The sequence below is a fragment of the Silurus aristotelis genome, assembly GCF_946808225.1.
Source record: "Silurus aristotelis genome assembly, chromosome: 12".
NCBI lineage: Eukaryota > Metazoa > Chordata > Actinopteri > Siluriformes > Siluridae > Silurus > Silurus aristotelis.
This window is the reverse complement of record NC_139585.1, coordinates 8,229,544-8,252,741: the sequence shown is the minus strand read 5'-3', so window position 1 is coordinate 8,252,741 and position 23,198 is coordinate 8,229,544. Positions and strand designations below refer to the sequence as shown.

Here is a 23,198-nt window from a genome sequence, read left to right as displayed (position 1 = left end):
TAAATAAGCGGAAACCTACGGTTTCTTGTGATGCTACTCATTTCTTATGATGAACCGAAATCGAGACCAGTCGCGAAACTAAATAGTGCCAAATTGAAAAAGGCGATAAAGGGTGACTGCGAGATTCAAACCTCGATGAACTGAGGGACGACTGTATTTCCAGTAAAATAGTATTCAGTTAATGTACTTTCTGGATTTAAAATGATCATTTTAAAGGCACATCTTTAAAAAAAAGTCATGATAATGCTGTGTACTGGAACTCTCTTGAGGATTTGCATTTGATTTTACATTGCATTTTTTGACACAGAAGAAGCAGCTCTACTTATTCTGCCTTAGGAAGTACAAAGTGAAGAGTAAAAAAGAAAAAAGGCAATATATTAGACGTTTCCTAGAGGGAAAGATAAGCTATAAATGCGACATGTATCTAGAACAAAACAAGACATACTGATGATTGCATCCTGTGGCCTCAAGTCCACTGCACAGTTATGTTCTTGCTCTACAACCAACATGTTCTACAGTGACAAGTATATTGTTGTGTAATAAATTTACTACAAATAAATGCTGCCTCATTCTTTGTGTCATCAAACTTTCTTTTCCAAACATTGAGCTGAATTAGTTTCAAAGGTATTGATTTTGTTTATCCAGAGTCCTGATTTATCTAAAAGCTTATATACATATAAAAGTGTCTCTTTTTTCCTCGTTGAAGAAGAGTGGAGATGGAATGAAGATGACCGAGATGCAGGTTATTGCTGTACTGTCTTCTGTGAAACATTCGATCGTGCCTTTCAGGTCGTCCTGCAACTGTATTGAGTGACTGATGCATTTGCGTCCTCTTGTGTTACACCAAATTCCAACCATAAACATCTTTTTTGTCTTATAAATAAATTATTTACTTATTTAAAGTGGATATATGCAATGGCAGGTAATTGTTATGTTACAGGTATTGGTATGTCTGCTTTCATTTTCATCGTTTGTCTTATCAAGCGGTGGCAGTAGCATGTATTTGCAATTTAAACTAACAAGAAATAAAAGAGAATACACAAATGACAATAAAATGCACTATATGGACAAAAGTATTGGGCCACCTGACTTTTTCAGTCTTATCCAAAATTGTTGAAAACCACAGTTCGAGGCACACAACTGTAAAGGATGACTCTGGATGCGGAAGCATTATATTTTCCCTTCACTTGAACTTACAGACCCAAACCTGTTTTAGCATGACAACTGCCATGTGCAAGCTCAATGATGAAGTGTCCTGCTATAGAGCTCTGGCCTCAACCCTACTGAACACCTTTGGGATGAATTGAAACGCTGACCTCACCCCAGACCCCCTCACCTCACCTACATCAGTACCTGATTTTTCTAACACTCTTGTGGCTGAATGAGTGCAAGTCTCCACAAGCACACTCCTGCGAACATCTTCCCAGAAGAGTGGAAGTTATTTCAACAGTAAATGTGGAATGAGACGTGGCAAAAAGCGCACCCAAATCTCCCAATCAGTGTCCACAACATTTGGTCATATAGTGTACATTTTGACATGCTATATTTGTTATTCGATTTGAATATAATTCAGTATAAACTACCATTTTCACACCACTGTCGAGTATCTGAATGACTTTAAACGGTCTGCCAACTACTTTGAACGTTCTGCTATACGTTTTCATTCCATGGTTCCAAGATTGAGAAATAATGCACAGCTGAGCAGAAGAGAAATGCCCTTGAGAGCGTCGTTTGGTTCGGATTCCTTCTTCTCGCACTGATTTGCTCGAATGAACAGCCGCTAAGCAAATACTTTTAATCAGAGATTAAACTAGAGCCAGCAGTGTTGCAGCAAAAACTATATTCAATAACATCCGATAGAGCCGAACTTTGAGTAGTCAATTATCAAGTTTCCTTTGTGCAATAAAAATAAAAAAAATAAACAACTCACCACCACATCTGTTCTCATCTTTCCGAAAGTGTTGATCAGGTGAGTATAATGATAGTCGTCCATCTGTCGGAGTGTAGCCGTCATACTTGCCACAAAGCTGCCCTGTAGATAAAAAGTGGAAGAGAAGGAGAGAGGGAGAGAGGGAGAGAGAGAGAGCTCATTAAGAGGCAGACGAATGTCTTACACTGAAAGTGCTGGTACAAGCAATAATCTACTACAAAAAGCACTGCCTGTCAAGAACACAATCAGGCCCAGTGCTCACCAATCTGTACAGTACATGACAAATCTTTAAAGACACACTCATTCAGAGCATCACACTCCCTCATCCAAACAATTAAAGTTTGATTCTTGTCTCAGAGCAGCAATAATGCTGTATGTTCATAAGTCTTGCTGAACAGCTGCCTCAGTGGACAGAGGACTTTAATTAGACAGGGACAGTACAGTGAAGGTAATAACGTGAAACAAACAAATGCAGGAGCCAAAACACCGGGTTATTCAGCATTCACAATTATCTCCACATACTATTTCAGTAAGCCGACTAATGAACGGAGGAAGGAAATTGCCTATGGCAACTGTGATTTCACTTCTGCAGTAAATAACTGATAAAAGTTGCACAGGATAAACTTTCTTGCTCTCAGAAAGCATACATGTCCAGGCCTTATCGAAGATGTAAAAGAAGCTGAACAAAAAGGAGAAGGATGAGGTGGAGAAAAGGTGAGGAGGAGGCTATCACTCCTCTATTGGGTTTAATTAATGCAGGAGGCTGCACCCGGTGGGCTCGTAATGAAAAACTGTTCTTTTCCAAATATTACAGTGGGATGGTGTTATTACATGCTATTAACTGGAGACCAATCAGCACACAGAGCAGCATGGAAATCAGAAACTGAGCAGAGAATTGCAGCAATAATGGCTACGCTATTATGAACAGTGGGAATAAAGGTGCGTTATCACCGCAGGTCTCCACTGTGACACATGGAACCATGCACCAGCAAGTAATTGTTCATTACAGCCATTTTCAATAAAGTAAGAATAACCTCTTTCTCTTCTAAACTCACAGAAATTACAGGGCATATTCTCCTTATTTATAATAGTCAGATGGATGGATGGACAGACAGACAGCTATACAAATCAGACAGAAAGATGGAATGATGGGTAAGAGTATGGATTAATTGATGAATTGAAGGATAGATATGAAGAAGAATACGTAGGTTATTGAGTCAGCAGACAGACATCAATAGAAATACAATCAGACTTGGGGATGGAAGAATAGAAAGCAGGCAAGCAGGTAAACGAAGAAAAAGATTCAAGTCAGTCAGACAGACAGATAAACTGACAGCATCTGGATTATTCAAGAATCTGATCTGGTCAGATAAATTATTTTAAAATAAAAAAATTCAAATAAAGAAAGATACAATTGAAAAAAAATTTGAAATCTGTCTAGGGTAGAATAATTAAGGTGAATTTAAAAAAAAAGGGAGCGTCCCCCCCCCCACACACACACACACACACACACACACACCTTCACATAACACTCCTTAGTGCTCATCTGTGTCTCATCTCTTCTGTATTTCTATCAATGACACTGCATACAAAAGGTGACAGAACATTCCAGAGAGGGTAAAAGGCTTTCAGATGCTGACAGCAGGATCTGTAAACCCTGAGCATTATAACTGACAGGGTTGTTATTTTTTGTTCACGGTTCTTCCTGAATTGTTCCGCTTTTGTTCCGTTTGGGAGTGAATCCTGCAGTGATAATTAAGAATGGCCTACATAGCTGAAACACGAGGATATTCCTGCTTCTCTCTCCGCTTTCCATCTCATACAAACAAACACACACACACACACACACACACACGAGCTATGATATTATTATTATTAAAAATAATAATAATAATAAAATTCCCCTCCATCTGCACAGTGTATTTTAGCAGAACTGGACTCAGGGCTTTCCCTGTACATGAAGGCAGATTTCCCATATGCAGCATTTACTCAGTTTGAATTGTACCCCGTTGTGTTTTCTACTCTGATGTGGTTTGTTTAGGCAGGTGAGAACGCAGCTGTTGAGGGCTGAGATTAAGCGGTGGGAAATCTGGATATCTCGAGCACCAAACAAAAAGTATTGGGGGGGGGGGGGAAGAAACATGAAATGCAAAATGTTAAGACTAAATAATGTAAGAATTCATAATTGAATAAAGATAATTGCCGCCATATTCTCCATAACCAATAACCAAGTGCGTTATACTGTTCATTTATTGATTTATTTTGTATCATCATTCTACTGACCAACTGGATTAAAGTGAAAATGCCCAGTGCAAATCCATAACGGCACAAACACAACCAGCACAATTGACCAGCTCATTAAGCCATAAATACTATCCACTTAATTAAAGAATTCATTAGCTCTGGGTTTATATTTGAAAGGAAGCAATGGGGTGATGATGTGGTCAAATAGTGGGGATGTAATATTTAATGGGTTTTTTGTTTTGTTTGTTCGTCTTTTGAATAGTGATTAAAAAAAAAAAAAAAAAAAAAAAAAAGAAAAACCCTTTGATATACCATTATATTTAGCCTAAATGTTTAGCCTTTAAATGTTTCTGATCTTACTGATGCTCTTCTTGCTGAAGAAGAAAATCTCCACAGACATACCATTACATTTAGTGGCAGAAGAATGGGAGTAACACTAAAAAGGGATTAAACCTCGAATAGGATGTTTATAAAAATCACATATGGGTAGAGCAGGCAGGTGTCATACTTTTTGAGCTTTTTCATCTCTGCCTCTCTCAAGTGCATCAGTAATGCAATACTATTCAAATCCAGTGTATTACAACAATGTACAGTGAGTGATCCAAACTTCACCTGAGAACATTTTGGATTTCGTTTTATTGCATTATATGTTTTAATCGTTCACCAACCTATTAGGTATCATTTCTTTTGGAATTAGTTTTGAAGACAAGCTCTAGAGTGGGACACTGTAAATCACCAATATCATTAGCTAGCAACCCGAGCCACAGAATACAAACTGACTGTAATTACTGGGCTCTTTATCTGATAGACAGCCACAAACGAGCTCTGCATGATGGCTCTTAGCAGAAACAAAAGAGGAATAAAATCGTGAGGAAAGGGAGGTTGAGATTCACCACTTTTCTTCAACAGACAGCTGATCTGAACCACCCGAATGAGTGTTTATGCTGATACAAGCACATATCCGATCAATAGATACATCACATACGCCACACACCAAAACTCGCTTATATGCACTGAAACTATACTATAAACACTATGCTGCCCTCTCTCCTTTCCTCATCCCTTACTCACTCAGCACTACACTCCTTTATACTCATCCCTTACTCACTCAACAACTACACTCCTTTACACTCATCCCTTACTCACTCAACAACTACACTCCTTTATACTCATCCCTTACTCACTCAACACTACAGACCTTTATACTCTCCCCTTACTCACTCAACACTACACTCCTTTATACTCATCCCTTACTCACTCAACACTACACACCTTTATACTCATCCCTTACTCACTCAACACTACAGACCTTTATACTCTCCCCTTACTCACTCAACACTACACACCTTTATACTCATCCCTTACTCACTCAACACTACACACCTTTATACTCATCCCTTACTCACTCAACACTACACACCTTTATACTCATCCCTTACTCACTCAGCACTACACTCCTTTATACTCATCCCTTACTCACTCAACACTACACTCCTTTATACTCATCCCTTACTCACTCAACAACTACACTCCTTTATACTCATCCCTTACTCACTCAACACTACAGACCTTTATACTCTCCCCTTACTCACTCAACACTACACTCCTTTATACTCATCCCTTACTCACTCAACACTACACACCTTTATACTCATCCCTTACTCACTCAACACTACAGACCTTTATACTCTCCCCTTACTCACTCAACACTACACTCCTTTATACTCATCCCTTACTCACTCAACACTACACACCTTTATACTCATCCCTTACTCACTCAACACTACACTCCTTTATACTCATCCCTTACTCACTCAACACTACACACCTTTATACTCATCCCTTACTCACTCAGCACTACACTCCTTTATACTCATCCCTTACTCACTCAACACTACAGACCTTTATACTCTCCCCTTACTCACTCAACACTACACTCCTTTATACTCATCCCTTACTCACTCAACACTACACACCTTTATACTCATCCCTTACTCACTCAGCACTACACTCCTTTATACTCATCCCTTACTCACTCAACACTACAGACCTTTATACTCTCCCCTTACACACTCAACACTACACTCCTTTATACTCATCCCTTACTCACTCAACACTACACACCTTTATACTCATCCCTTACTCACTCAACACTACACTCCTTTATACTCATCCCTTACTCACTCAACACTACACACCTTTATACTCATCCCTTACTCACTCAGCACTACACTCCTTTATACTCATCCCTTACTCACTCAACACTACACACCTTTATACTCCTCCCTTACTTACTCAACACTACACTCCTTTATACTCATCCCTTACTCACTCAACACTACACACCTTTATACTCATCCCTTACTCACTCAACACTACACTCCTTTATACTCATCCCTTACTCACTCAACACTACAGACCTTTATACTCTCCCCTTACTCACTCAACACTACACTCCTTTATACTCATCCCTTACTCACTCAACACTACACACCTTTATACTCATCCCTTACTCACTCAGCACTACACTCCTTTATACTCATCCCTTACTCACTCAACAACTACACTCCTTTACACTCTTTCCTTTACTCACTCAACAACTACACTCCTTTATACTCATCCCTTACTCACTCAACACTACACACCTTTATACTCATTCCTTACTCACTCAACACTACACTCCTTTATACTCATCCCTTACTCACTCAACACTACACACCTTTATACTCATCCCTTACTCACTCAGCACTACACTCCTTTATACTCTTTCCTTTACTCACTCAACAATTACACTCCTTTATACTCTTTCCTTTACTCACTCAACAATTACACTCCTTTATACTCATCCCTTACTCACTCAACACTACACACCTTTATACTCCTCCCTTACTTACTCAACACTACACTCCTTTATACTCATCCCTTACTCACTCAACACTACACTCCTTTATACTTATCCCTTACTCACTCAACACTACACTCCTTTATACTCATCCCTTACTCACTCAACACTACACACCATTATACTCATCCCTTACTCACTCAACACTACACTCCTTTATACTCATCCCTTACTCACTCAACACTACACTCCTTTATACTCATCCCTTACTCACTCAACACTACAGTCCTTTATACTCATCCCTTACTCACTCAACACTACACTCCTTTACACTCATCCCTTACTCACTCAACACTACACTCCTTTATACTCATCCCTTACTCACTCAACACTACACTCCTTTACACTCATCCCTTACTCACTCAACCCTACACTCCTTTATACTCATCCCTTACTCACTCAACACTACACACCATTATACTCATCCCTTACTCACTCAACACTACACTCCTTTATACTCATCCCTTACTCACTCAACACTACACTCCTTTACACTCATCCCTTACTCACTCAACACTACACACCTTTATACTCATCCCTTACTCACTCAACACTAAACACCTTTATACTCATCCCTTACTCACTACACTCCTTTATACTCATCCCTTACTCACTACACTCCTTTATACTCATCCCTTACTACAACTAAGTCCTTATTGAACACTACATGCCTTATTGTCATGAAACACTTTACTCTCCTCATCGCTTAACACAACATAATCACATTCCTTAAACATACATTAATTAAACATTAATTTAAGTAGTAACATTAACTCCCATATCCAATTCCATTATGACATAAGAAAACCTTATCCCTATCTTTAATGTAGGCCAGAGACAGTTTGAGAAATTGACAGCCAGACTTCAGGTATTGAATTAAAATATTTGTGAAAGGCAACATGATTAATAAAAGCGTATGAAAACAAAATCACATTGATCAGAATGTGTGAGAGCGGAAAAAAAAAAAAAAAAAAAAAAAAAAAAGAGAGAAAGACAGAAAGCATACTAGAAAGATTAATCACTCTGTCTGAATGTGGGAGTGTGCAAACAGACATGCGAGTGTCTGCCACTGGTATTAGTACGGCAATATTGTCCTGTCTCTTTCTGATGCCAGCGTTTCTGTTATTGCAATCCTAAGAGAGGCGGGTGGAGAAGGGCACACGCATTCTCTCTAGTACCATCGCTTCACTTAATCAGCATTGTACATCCAGGCACATCTCCATGGTAACTGTGGGCTCTTACGGAAATAGGTTTAAAAAAAATAAAAAAAAAGAGGAAAAATAAAAAGAAAGGAAGGAGGATGCTCCTTCGTGTTTGGGAATCCCTGACAGAAACGAGGCGAGTTTTTATACACAGCTGATGCTGCACAACGTTTACCTCGTTTCGAGGATGCACTAGAGAGTTATATGATGTGAAACCCAATGACTATTAATAAGAATATATATAAAAAAAATATGGATGATGCGTGAACACAAGCACTCCATCCGTCCACAGGAAGAGGAGGCGAAAGTGAACGATTGAAGGACACAGAACACAGCACAATATAATAAGAATTTATCCAGCCTCTTAATTATATAATTGACTTAATTTTCATGTAAACAAGCACAAGCCAGCACAATCTCCATCAACACAGCTTGGAAAGTAATCTAAAATCATCCATAAGTAGCAGATAAGCACTTACACATAACCATCTGTTAAAAACTGGGGTGGGGGGAGTCACTAAGGCTTGTGTAGGAGTAACGAGACAGACTGCATTATTATAAAGTTGTGCTGAGTGTGACAAGCTCGCTGTGTGTGCAGATCTCATCTAATGCAAGATCAGAAATTCCACAGTGCAAAACCACCACCTTGTTCAATGTGTGCTGCAAGTCCACTGCCTGAATGCTCCTCAGAGTGAAATAAATAGCCCACCCAAGACTGGAACACTATATAACAATGCAAGACTGTCAACTAGTCACGGTACTTGCTGTTCTGAAATGATATCTGGATCTGCTGAGGTTTTACAGGGAAAGCATCCTTGGCTAAACAAAACGCTCTGAAATGCTCAGCTTTCACTGTACATACACTAAAACTGGACTCAGAACTACACAGAGTGCAAATAAATGTATGAGAAAAACAAAATCGCACAAAATGATAGTCAGACAGGTCTGTCTCAGCCGGCTGTGCATTCGCAATTACACATATGCAGGAAGGATGAAGGGGTGTGTGTGTATGTGTGTGTGTGTGTGTGTGTGTGTGTGTGTGTGTGTGTGTGTGTGTGCGCGCTGTAGTAAGGACAGAGTTGATATCATTTGCATTCTGACTCAGCACTTTCAGTCTGAAGGGTGAGGACAAAGAGACTCTACACTAAAAAAAAACACATGAGGAGAATCTCTCCGCAGACTGACCCCACACACACACACACACACACACACACACACACACACTATCTGAATTCACGCGCAGGAACTAAGAAGCAACTATAATGACTAGAGTCTGTTTTAGGATTGTCTATAATCACAGTGAGAAACAGAAACACCCAGATCATCATCTACATCGCTGTTTAACCATACATTTATTCATAATTCCCTGGGTGACTAATTTATTATTCGAAATGTCCCGGTGTTTTGTTTAGTTTTTTTTTTACTTCTGATCGTCAGACTCCTCACAGCATATGTCAGAACATTGACTTTGCTAATACATCTTCTTCATCCCATCAGATCATCCGTCTCCACACCCCCCTGTCCTCTACATCTGCCTCTTTCATCCCAACTACCTGCATGTCTTCCCTCACCACATCCATAAACCTCCTCCTTGGTCTTCATCTTTTCCTCCTTCCTGCTCCATCCTCAGCATTCTCCTACCTATATACCCCATGCCCCTCCTCTGCACATGTCCAAACCATCTCAATCTCGCCTCCCTCACCTCCTCTCCAAAACGTCCTACATGCGCTGTCCCTCTAATAAACTCATTTCTAATCCTGTCCATCGTCATCACTCCCAACAAAAACCTCAACACCTTCAGCTCTGCTACCTTCAGCTCCACCTCCTGTCTTTTACTCAATGCCACTGTCTCTAATCCATACAACATCTCAGGTCTCACCACAGTCCTATAAACTTTCCCTTTCACTCTCACAGATACTCTTCTATCACAAATCACTCCTGCTATCACTCTTCTCCACCCACTTCACCCTGCCTGCACTCTTTTCTTCACTTCTCTAACACACTCTCCATTACTTTGCTAATACATAATACATAATAATGCAAAAAAAGAATAACAATTCCAATACAGTGCAACCTTGATACTTACAGGGGTTAGGTTTCAAAACCCCTCCCGAGTATATATAAAAAAAATAATAATAATAAATAAATAATAATAATAATAATAATAATAATAAGTGAATTACTTGCCATAAATGTTTTATTAACTACTTAAAATGAATAATACAATAATAAATAGTTTTTCAAACATTTTTATGTCATTTATTAGTAATTATTTCAAACCTCTCAACTTGCACTAACTTGAATTCACAATATTATCATTTTGAATCTAACTTTTTTCTTTTTGTGTGGCAAAAAAAGAGCCTTGAAATTTTTTAGGCAATTTTATTTTAAATTCACTTTACAATTCTTTTTTTTTTTTAAATGACTACATCTTTAACATAACAACACGTAGAATCAGTTTAGGTATTGAGACGTTTAATGTACTCGTTCCTTGGCTCATTTAGTGCACACTAAAGATTTACCCACTGCCCCCAGATTTCAGTAATGACTGCATTAAGAGCAAACTTTTTTTAATGCCTTCATACTTCGTTCTGGAAAAGATTCTGATCAAGCAAAAATTCACAGCATTGAACGGGTTCAGAGAATCGGGAAATTCGGTGCATTAAAAAGCATCCGAAGCATTTTACAATTCAGGGCATTTAAAGAGCAGCATTCTGCATTTAATCGTTCCGAGCATGAAAAGATTTCTAAGAATTCTAAGATTCTGGATACCGAAAATATCTGAGCATTTCCAAATTCCATTCTGTAATAGGTAAATATGCAAACAATATGCAGCAAACTAGCAATATTAGCAATCTAAAACGTTTCTAGACAGCCTGATGATACACACTGTGTTAGCCATTTTTCTGTGTTAGCCACTTTTCGCTTAGCCTTCATTCTGTTTATTTGAAGTCTCCTCAGGATTGGAGCTCTTGAGCTCTAGGTGACAGGGAGAACTCTTATAATGCCTTAATTACGATGAGGTGGAAAGAGATTTGGCAGTTTACTGCTCACATATGCGTTCACAAATAAACATCATCCAAGATGTAAGTAAATATTGGCTTTAGACCACAGTGAGCTCGGAGTAGTGACAGGTTACGTCACACCTTCGTCGTGAAGACTGATAGACCACACTCAGCATGTGCTAAACAGCAGGGGTGTTTGTGTGTGTCGGGTAACACGACTAGACAAGGAAAAAAAAAAGCTGCACAAAATGAAAAACCTTTCGCACGTGAGCACAAAAAAAACAAAAAAACAAAAAAAAACAGATGTCGATGCATCATGATTTGGGCAGATTTTTGTGCACCCACGCTTAGGCTTAAAGTACCTGCCATTATGTTTTCCTGGAGGCTAAAAGGAAGAAAAGCATTACGAGTGTAGAAAGCTATTGTACAGCCACACAACACGCAAAACCTTTTAAGAGGAGCAGCAACCGTATGTTGCATAAACCACTACAATTCTGCAACCTGCATTTTTCCCCCCCGAGGAAAAACAGGGCTTAGGATTGCTGCAGAGAACTGAGTGCTACTGCAGAAGTTTGAGCAAAGAGGAGAGGAGAAGTTTTCTGAGAGAGCCTGATGTCACGGCTTGGAATATTCACGCTATACTGAGAACCGGGAACGTTACGGGCAAACTCGATTTACGTTAACAAGAATTCAGAGCAACACTGGGTGGAAATCAGGGAAAAAAAATTTCAAAGAAATTATGATTAATGAAATTCCTCAGTTATAGGACATAAAAAAGAAATAAATTAATCCAATCAATTAAAAAAAAAAACCACATCAATACATTAGACAACTGGAGTTCTTTGGTGTAAATGGAGCTTTAGAGCTTCACAAAGTTCACGAAGAATATTTAAATAGTAAGAAAAAACTATAAAAACAATTACATACAAATATTTTGCTTGATCGCTTGCATTAGCATAGATTTTGAGATGGATAAACAAACAAGCAAAAACATTATTTAATAGAACATTCAGTAAAAATGGCTGACAGGATTTATTTCATCATCTTGTCTTCTCTGGCAGCTGGGTAGTGGAACAAACTTCTACTTGATGTCTGAAGAAATGAGTCTTTAGCAGTCTTTAAACCATGGTTTTTAATATCATCGCTTCTCCTTGTAAATCTCTCTTTATAACTATTTACTTTTCCAGCTGAGATTAAAATGATATTTCTTAGTGTGTCTCCTAATGAACCAGCACCAGGTTGTATCTATTAATGGAGACCTTAAAGCACTTTTCTACGTCACTCTGGATTTTACATTCATATTTACGCCTTTGGGCGGATGCTCTTATACAGCTGACTTTCAATTCTCTCAATCATACAACCGAACACTTGGGGGTTAAGGCACTTGCTCAAGGGGCCCTGCAGTGGCTGCTTGATGGTGCTAAAATTTCTCAACCTTTTAATTAGAAGTCCAAAGTTTTAATCACTGAGCTACAACTTCGTGGCGTCTTTATGGCATCTGCCAAATGCTACGATTGTAAATGTTGCTTACAAAATTGTTCTGAAGTTATGCAATTTTGGCAACTTTTCTTCTGCATGTCCATGGAGAAAATAATGTAAAAAAAAAACAGGTTGCCAAACCTTCCCTTTAAATTCAATGTTCCCTTTTAAAACTCTTGCAAATTTTTCACGCACTTGCAGATTAACGCTCTATTTGAATCAAGCGGGTTCCACTTAGAGAGGAGGGGCGATGTAATTATTAGTGTAATAATTAGGTCATATTTCACCTGGGGATGATGATATGCTTTGATGATATGCTTTTAATCATTATAAAGACACTCCAGGATTCACTCACTTTTCTACAGAATACTTTCAGAAAATTATTCAAAAAGCTTTGGTCTTTATAAGGGGGAAAAAAAAAAAGAAAGAAAGGTGCTTGCCACACGTATTTACAGCACTGTGAAATTCTTTCTTCATAAATCCCTGTGATGTTAGAAAGCTGGCGTCAGAGCACAGGGTCAGCCATAATACAGCGCCCCTGGCGCACAGGGGGTTAAGAGCCTTGCAAGTGGCGATACCGTGGCTTGAACCCCCAAACTTCCGTTTAGTAAACCAGAGCTTTAACCACTGAGCTCCTGTCATACCCACATACATGTTATGCTCAAGTGACCACAAGTCCTACAACAAGCACTTGGAGAAACTAAGTAAAATATATATCTATATACATAATGAAAAGACTTTTTAGTGATAATCATGTGTACATTTCAACTCACTCCCGTCTCTGTGATTTATACAGACATCAATTATCCATGCGAGTCATAATTACATCATAATTACTGCACACGTCCTCCAGCTGCTTTACTTAAACACAAGTATAGAATTTTCTCCAGTCCAATCAGTAGCTGCTCCGTAAAAAAAAAATTCATGAATATGAAATGGATCCCGGTTGTTATAGGAAGCAGTATTATAGCAGTATAAAAACATGTGGTGATAAATCAGGGTTAAACTGTCAGTGGTGAAAAGCAGGAGTTTGCTGACAAGCTGCTCTCAGCAGAATCTCTCGCTTCTCTTCAGCATCATGGCCACGACTGTGCACAAACAAAGCATCCTCATATTCACACACACACACCCCCAAACTTTACCCATACTCAACACAAATCATTTCCACTTCGACTTTAGCTAAGTGTCGAACAGTTGAACAGGAATGCTAAGCCTGCAGATTGTGCTGATGTGTGTGAGCAAGCAAAAGCACTAAACAGACAGGCAGATGTGCTGTCGAGTGTTTATCCACCTGTGTGCGTGTGTGTGTGTGTGTGTATTATATATATATATATGCATATTTCTGTATAAGAGAAGCTGAAAGGTAGTCGTGAAAATGAAAAATGATGCCCAGTAAACACTTATATATATATATATATATATATATATATATATATATATATATATATAAATAAACAAATACTTTATCTGTCCACGAAAAGTGTATGAGCTCAATAAAAGTGAATCTAATAGGACAGGAAGTGTTAAATCATAGCGGCTCCAGTGCAGGTTTATATGTATTTATTCTGATTCTACAGCAATAATTTTGTATTGGTGTCCGTATGTACGTATACATAAATAAATCTTTATATACATATACACACACACACACACACACACACACACACACACACACACACACACACACACACACACAGTGTTACGATGGTTAGATCTTTTCGATCATATGATGATATTAGTGATTCGACAACATTAAAAATGAAAGAGAGTTCCGAGCAGAAGGCAAACGTAGCAGCGTATATGCGGTATGATACGTCGGAATGCTGCCAGGATGTACGTTTCTCCTGCATGGCGAGGTGCCTTTACTCTCCAGCAGTCCAAGGAGTTCATTTGCTTCAGTGTTAGAGATTGTTTTTGATGTTTTAAAGCCCAAGTTTAGGTCTTTTCACGTTCCTTTTTATCAAAGTCACTGGACACAAACAGAGCGCAGTGATTAGTCTCATAACTTACAGGTGTGTTTCTTACCGCTTGTTTCATCCGGCTCAGCCCATCACTTACCCGCTGCCACATACATACAACAAAAAAAAGATCCACACACATTTCATATAATATATTAATATATATATATATATATATATATATATTAATATATATATATATATATATATATATATATATATATATATATATATATATATATATATATATATATATATATATATATATAAATATTTTTATAATTTTTTTTTTTTTTTGTGTGTGTGTGTGACCGTCGTATCTCCGAAATGTCGTAAGTCGGGGTTCTGACATACATATATATATATATATATATATATATATATATATATATATATATATATATATATATATATATATATATATATATTACATGCACAACGTCTACTTGCATCCATTTTCTGTACCGCTTATTCTACACGGGATCATAAGGAAGCTTGGAGAGAATTCGGGGAAAAGTTAGGGGAAGCCCTACACACACCCACCCACACACACGCAAATCCATTCACACAATTTGGAAATGCCACTCAGCCTATAATACATGTCTTGGGATTGAAAAGAGGAAACCAGAGTACATGGAGGAAATCCCTGAAACTTCAGAAAGCAAGCAGCACAACATCCATGCACATAGGGTGGAGGCGGGATTTGAGCCCGGACCCTGAAGGTGCAACACCATAGGGTTTCACAGTGTGCTGCTTAACATGTTGTCCCCAAATATATTACACAGTCATGTCCTGGATTACAGTTTAATAGCCGGAGCACGACAAGCTGGACTTTTCTCAACAAAAGCCCTTCATTCCAAATTACAAACACAAGGCACTATCCTCCCACCTTCATTCTCCTCCTCCTCCGCCTCCTCCTCCTCACACAAACACCCCCCCCCACTCTCTCTCTCTCTCTCTCTCTCTCTCTCTCTCACACACACGCGCACGCACACACACACACACACACACACACACAGCCTCTGAGAGTGCAGTACTGCAGCCACAAGATGAATCTCTTGCACATGCCGTGGCTAAGAGCCGGACTTCTGCGCTGCATCCCGTCCCTTTTGCGAATGCGCTCGAGTGCGTGCGTGCGTGTGCGCGAGTGACTACGGCATCATCAGACTGGAGTTGGAGACTATCCTGTGTTTGGAATCTCTGTCTTTGTGGATGTGTAAGGGTGGAGATGGAGTGACAAATGAGCAGCGTACGTCCTCTGCGCGACTCGCAGCATGGCAGCTGATCGTCCGTCTCTCTTGTACGTTCGTTTGCCCTTTCTCGTCTCCTCTTGTGCTCCGTCTGTCCGAAGCCTGGTGCACTGTGAGAGTTAGAGCGAGCCCAAGCAAAAGAGAGAGAGAGAAAGCGAGAGAAAGAGAGAGAGAGAGGACATGCGCTGGCCAGAGCGGCGCTCTCTGCCTCAGCTCCGTCACTGACCCGCATCTGGAGGTGAGTTTAATCCTTGTCTTTCATGTGCATCACTGAGTCTATGCTTCTCAAATCAAATACATGCTGCTCTGACCGGAGAACTCTCCAGTGCGCCGTCTCTACCAGGAAATCAATCATTTCTAAAGTTTGTTTAATGCAATTTAATATATTCTGGGGTGTCCCTGAAAATCAGAGATTCCAGCTAAGAGGCAAGTGTTTCCTTTCATTTTCCGAATGCAGATGAAACGGGGGTAAACGAGAGCGTGAGAAGGGGGGGGGGGGACGCGTACAGTGGAAAAAAAAAAAAAAAAACATTATCAGGAGAGAATGACGATATAAAAGTCAGTGACTGGAGGAATTCCGGCTTCACCAGTGTATACCTTGTGTGGGAATGGATTATGGATGCACTTAAGTGAAAAAGCACTGCAGCTTTTCACTCAACACGGCAGAAATTCATTTAAATGCAGTTCACACACGTTCCCAGCAATGCTGATATTCCTAACAGTAATAAAAACGGAGTAAATAAATAACAAGAGGTGCAGACTGCACCATTTAGAGCACAGCTTTACCTTTGAGCATGCTTATGTACATGCATGTGAGAGTATGTGTGTGTTTGTGCGAGTGGGTACACGAGTGTAGTCCAGATGAAGACTCTTTAATTGAAGAGTAATCTAGATTAATGCACTGCCATGAAGCACAAAGAGCACTCAAGGAACAATGCAACAAATCTGTCACGCCTCCAAATACGCACAGCAGCTTCCATTTGTCTTCCAGTTTGTTTATTTGGTATTAGAAAACAAAATAGGACATATACAGTACACGTGGATGGGTGGAAACTATAACACGAAGAAAAATAAAGGTTTTATCTTTCATTCTCTACCAACACACTTTGTCCTTGATTCACACTGGACTGCACCCATCACATGTCTCTTCCACCATATCAACCTCTAACCTCGCAATCTAGATAACGTCCACCCCAATGCCCTGACCAACAAGGTAGGAGAATGACAAAGTCGAGTCAGAAAAGGAGAGTGAACAAGAATCAAGATCGCTGCATAATACCGAAAGTGTCATTTCACACAAGGCAGCCCACATAAAGTGAAACTATGATCAGTGAAAAAAAAAAAAAAAAAAAGAGCAGGAAACCTCTCCAGCCTCCACGCTGAGGACTCTCAGTCGCCCACGCATGCACCGAGACAGACACACACACAGGCGTCACCCACTGCTGATGTGTTCACCCTGGCCAGATGTTGGCTTTCATGTGGTAATAGCTTTATTTATTAGGAGAGCCCTTTCCTTTGCCTGCACTCTGACTGTTTTAAAGAGAGACAGAGACGTATAAAGCATACTAAAGAGATCCCAAGCACACCTGAGACCTGATCATTCTGAAGTGTGTGTGCACGCCCGTCCACGTGTATATAAACACGCAAATAAAGGTCTGCCCTCAGGAAAGCATGTTTGGCAAGGATCGGGTAGCATCGTGCTGCCAGTATTTGTATCCCGCTGTACCTGTGATGTCCAATCAATCTATAAAGTCATCGGGATTCGGCTCTGACCTGCGGCACGTTGGATTCGAAATAAAATACAGGAGAAGGCCTTCGTCCGGTTTTATCCTCTGCCCTGATGATCAGAGTGACAGCGATCCCTGATATCTGAGCTAGTGTAAATGGAAGAGAACAATCAAGCAGCATCATGTGTTTTCATACGACAAACATTTCAGGCTACATGCTGTTGCGCAATAGAGACTAAAATGGGGACTTAAGGAATACAGTTGTGATTTTTTAATTCAGAAGTGTGTGCATATATACTCTCCCTCTCTTACACACACACTGCTGTATTATCGGGGCACCTGCTCATATATGCAGTTTAACCGATCAGCCAAACACGTGGCTGCTGAACAATGCATTAATACTGCAAGCCAAGAGCTTTAGTAATGTTCACATCAGACATCAGAATCAGAGAAAAGAGTGATCTCTGTGACTTTAACTGTGACGTGGCTGGTTTGAGTATTTTAGAAACTGCTGATCATCTGAGATTTTCACACGCACACACACCAGTCTCACTACACAGTGTGACATGACATGACAAAAAAAAAAAAAAAAAACATACTGGGAATGAAGGGCTTGTACAATGAAACACCTTCCCGAGAACAACTTGAGAATGACCAGTCTGGTCTGAGCTGACAGGAAGTCTATAGTAACTAAAATATACACTCTACAGACCTCAAGGTGAATGTGCTCTAAAATCAGAAGGCCACATCAGGGTCTTCCTTTGTCTGCCAAGAACAAGAATCTGAGGCCATCACGAGCACAGCATAACAGCATGCAGCCCTCATGACTAAATGTACAAACTATATAAAAGAGAACAGGATCAACAAACCAATATCATACATGGATCAATTTCTCTCAGAAAGAAAGACCAAAAGAAAGATAAAAACACAGATGGAGTGAGGTGATGGAGATAAAGTGAAGAGATAAAGGAGACAGAGACACATTGAGGAAACAGGAGATGGGAATGCAGGAGATGAGAGGAGATGGAGCAAGGAGATTAAGTGATGAGATAGAGTGAAGAGACTTGAAATGCGAGTGAGAAGATAGAGTGAGGAAATGAAGATTTAGTGAGGGGATGGAAGTGGGGAGATGGAGATGAGAAATGTGGGTGAAGTGAGTAGATGGAGCAAGGAGATGGAGATGAAGTGAGGGGATAAGCTGAGGAGACTGAATATAGAGTGAGGAAATGGAGCAAGAGGAATGGATATGGAGTGAAAGGACTGAAGGTGGAAATGAGGAGATGGAAAAGGAAATAAAGATGAAATTGTAGACTGAAGAGAGGGACCAAGAAGAGAGATGTTGGAGTGAGGTGATGGAGTGATGAAGAAGGGAGGTGAATGAGTGATGGGGTAAGGTGATTGAGTGAGTTGATGGGGATAAAGAGGGAGTGAGGTGAATCAGATAAGGTATGGAGGTGAGGTTTTGGAGGTGATGGAGGGAGGTGATGGGGATAAAGTATGAAATGAGGTGACGGGGTGAGGTGATGGAAGAAGAATGGAGTGAAGTGAGGTGATGTGGTGAGGTGAAAGAGATAAAGTATGGATTGAGGTAATGGGTTTAGGTGATGAAGAAAGAATGGAGTGAAGTGAGGTGATGGAGATAAAGTATGGATTGAGGTGATAAGGGGTTAGTTGATGAAGAAAGAATGGAGTGAGGTAAGATGATGGGGTGAGGTGATGGTGATAAAGTATAGATTGAGGTGATGGGAATAGGTGATGGGGAAAGGATGGAGTGAGGTGGTGAAAAAAGAACGGATTGAGTGAAGTGATGGAGATAAAGCAAGGACTGAGATGAATCAGATGAAGTATAGTGGTGAGGTTTTGGAGTGAGGTGATGGGGATGAGGTGTTGGAGATAAAATATGGAGTGAAGTGATGGAGGTAAGGCGATGGAGGTGAGGTGATGGAGGTGAGGTGATGACGTTAATGAATGAGGAATATCACAAGCACCACTTGCTTTACTTGTTAATGTTATTGAGAAAGATCAGTGTCAGTCCTGAGAGAGAGAAATCTGAGTCTGAGAGAAAGCTGGACTGCTCAGGAGCTCAGCGCCTTAACTGAAAGGTATTTTCATCTTGACTCAGTCAAGATCAACTTCAAATCCAATCAATCCCAGACCAGCCTTTTTTCTCCTAAGTGACAACCGAGTGACCAAAGCCACAGGCAGTATCCACCCTATCAACTTCACTTATCACATAAAAGCTTTGTATCAGATCCACATTTGATAGCGATCTCAGTTGGCGTCATCAGCGCGTGCACAAGTAAACAGCTTATTCTGAGGAGGAACAGCGCAGTGCTTCCTGTTCAACCTGTTTATTCATACTGAGTGCGGCGTTGCCGTTTTCTGCTATCACAAACACCATACCCCGGCCCATCACAAAAGACCACCATACATCTCTATTTTCTACCCTTCAATCAGTCAATCCACAGCGCTCTGTCTTTCATTAGAGCACCTCTCACTTATCACCGTCATCATCTCCCTCATTATCTCTGCTCATCTGTGCTTCACTCTCGTTAGGGGGATGAAATGGCTGCGTTCTGGAGTAGGCACGCAGCAGGGGGCAGCTTCTGCTACACATTTCATTTCACTTCCACGCAGCTGAGAATCAGAGACAGTGGGAGACCATTGGAGGAGTGAGAATGAGGCCTATTCGTATAGAGAGAGCGGGACAAAAATAATGACAGTGATGTCCAGAGAAAAAAAAAGTTAAACAAATAAAATAAATAAAAGTGATTCGGGGGAAAGATGGTCAACCCTTGTCTCTGTTACTATTTAGATCTTATTCACGTTCTAATTCGAGAGAGAGGGAGAGAGAGGGAGATAGAGAAAGAACACAAAACAATCATCCACGCCCATTTGACTTTGACAGATGGTGACTAGTTATGCAAGAAGGCAACTGATAACACCCTAAGAGTTCCTTGATGACATTTTTTTCCAACCGATTAATCATAAAGATGCGCTTTTTTAAACCATGAGCACTTTCCGATCATACGGGAGTCCTGAGAGACCATGCGTTATAATATTTTTATCTTTCTTGTTTTCTCGTGATCTAGACATGAGCCGTTTTGTTGTTTGACTTCATTTTCGTATTAATGTTCTAGATGTGTCTGTGGGCGCATCCACGTATCATCCATGATGCTGCATCTAAAACATTTCAGAGGATCAGTAATGAATTCTTCCGTGTTTTCGGGTATATGCATAAGAGCAGCGTCATCGCCGCATCGCGATTATAACGGAAATAAGTAGTGATCACGAGGAAACTATGTTTGTTACGTTGAGATCACGAGAAAACAAGAAAGAAAAAAATTATATTACAGCGCGTGGCCTTTTAGGACTCCTGTACAATCATGATATTTCACCTGAAATACTATTTCCCCACTTTACACAAGTATCTGTGTCTGTTGACGAGCACATAATAAAAGAGCACATTCAGTTCCCTGGTGTGTTTCATTTCAATTCCGCAATGACTCAAATGAGACAGCATTGCGTACTGCCCCTGGCCATGTGACATGCTTTGACATTCAGCACTGAATCTCAAGCAGAGCATGCAAAGTCTAACCCATGCCACACCCACACCCACACCCTCAAAATATCCCACTCTTATCCTTCCCTTCAACATTTAAAAAAAAATCTGCTCGAAATCTAGCCTAGGCCTAGTTCATGCACCAAATATGAGTCACACGATGTGTTTGTGGAAGCTTTGCTAATCAAGCATGATACTCGGGTGTGATGGGGTCTATAGCGGTCACCCTGAAAGGGTTATAAAGCGCCTCCAGTCCATGTTCGGCACATGCCTATCGACGGATTCCCCTTTAATGGAAGGAAAAATAAAAAACAAATCTTCAGCTGCGAGTAACGAGCAGATTGCTTCTCAAGTGTCCAGGCTGTAATGTGCATCAATCAGTGAAGGCCCAAGAAGCTAAAGCTCACTTTTAAGAGGGAACCAGGCAGCTTCCAGCATTAGAGAGCGATTAACTGACATGCTAATGTCTCGGAGAACGCTTCACTGGTGGCCAAAGCAATCACTATTACTCTATTCAACACCCACACACACACACACAAACACAGCCTTCCTCCCTATAGTATTGTGTAAATAATTTAAAATCTACTTTCCAACTCTGGCTTTAATATTGGAGAAAACATACAAGCACAATCAAACATTAAAGCCATCCACTCTTCCATCGCTTCCTTAAAAAATATATATAAATATCCACATTATTAGCTTGCATGGCAGTCTTGAGCGGCGCACTAATCAGAGTTAAAGAAGAGAACGACCAGATTGAAATAAATAAAGGAGGGAGCTAAAACCGGATTAGTGCAGCTTCTGCAATGGCCAGAACTCACACTACACTTCCATTTTTCAAAAGCAGCATTGCACGATGACTCTGGCAACAAAAATAAGGCTTGGTATAGGAAAGGTTTTGGAAACGAGGGATACAGATGTGTGAAGATATCTTTTTGTAAAATCTTTTTATTTTTAATTTTTTTAAATAAATGTAGAAATGAAATGTAAAACATGTAAAAACAGTACTGAAACAACTGATTTATAGAAATGTGATAAATTAAATAAACGCATTAATCAATATAATTATATAATTCATAAATTATAGATAATGAATATAATGGAGCACTCTCCGTGCAGCATGCCGTCTCAGGTACAAAAACAAACAGCACCTGGCATCAGTGATTCGCTTCTAGAGGCCTCTCTTTTAATGACAGTGGACCGGAACCCGGAAAAACTATCGGTATGGATTTTGGGGGGAACTTATTATTTTTTGGTATGGATTGGTGCCGTTGAATCAGTCGACCTCTTCCATGTAATATGCACTGTTGAGGAAAGGTGCCTTGGCTGCAAATTAGAAATAACCATAGGCATGATATGACACCACAACAACCTGTAATTCCTTTATATATTTTGTTGCCTCGCTTATATCTTTTTTGCAAAAAAACAACAACATTACATCAGTTAAGGAACCAGGATACAGTAAATATAAAAAAAATGTATGATGCTAATGTGTGTATTTTTTTTAATGCATTGTTCTTTTTTAAGTTTGGGCTAACCATAGTTCTATATCATATATACGTCTCATCTTTACCATCCAGAGGAAGGAAACTCATCTCATCTAGAGTCCAGTCCACTGGCTCTGTGCCATCACTAAGATCTATAGACAAGGCCTGTGAACTCTAGTAGAGAGAGAGACAGGATATAAAAAGAGGCACGGGCAATAAAATGAGGGCTCTCCAACATTAATCATCAGATTCAATCTACTGTAGAAGCTGACTATTGTTTCCATTTAAAGACGCGTCGCACGTGATCTTATTCTGCTTCGGAAAGAGGAACGATTTATAGAGATAGCACGATTGCGAATATGTAATCAGAGAGAGAGAGAGAGAGAGAGAGAGAGAGAGAGAGAGAGAGAGAGAGAGAGAGAGAGCATGAGACAGCAGTGGAAAGTGTGTCA

At 39.9% G+C, this 23,198-nt stretch overlaps 2 protein-coding genes across 3 annotated transcripts in view; one reads left to right on the top strand and one right to left on the bottom strand.

Annotated features, from left to right (window-relative positions):
- dock1 (dedicator of cytokinesis 1) overlaps positions 1-23,198 on the bottom strand; it is a 291,553-nt gene that overhangs the window by 93,944 nt on the left and 174,411 nt on the right. For both annotated transcript variants that reach the window (XM_083556371.1, XM_083556372.1), the window contains exon 28: positions 1,931-2,032. In XM_083556371.1, coding sequence (XP_083412497.1) covers positions 1,931-2,032 — 102 coding nt within the window. The remainder of the gene's footprint in view (positions 1-1,930; positions 2,033-23,198) is intronic.
- The window catches only part of insyn2a (inhibitory synaptic factor 2A), a 41,794-nt gene continuing 34,302 nt past the window's right edge, over positions 15,707-23,198 (top strand). Inside the window, exon 1 of the mRNA XM_083556593.1 lies at positions 15,707-16,208. The gene's annotated coding sequence lies outside the window, so the exon portion shown is untranslated. The remainder of the gene's footprint in view (positions 16,209-23,198) is intronic.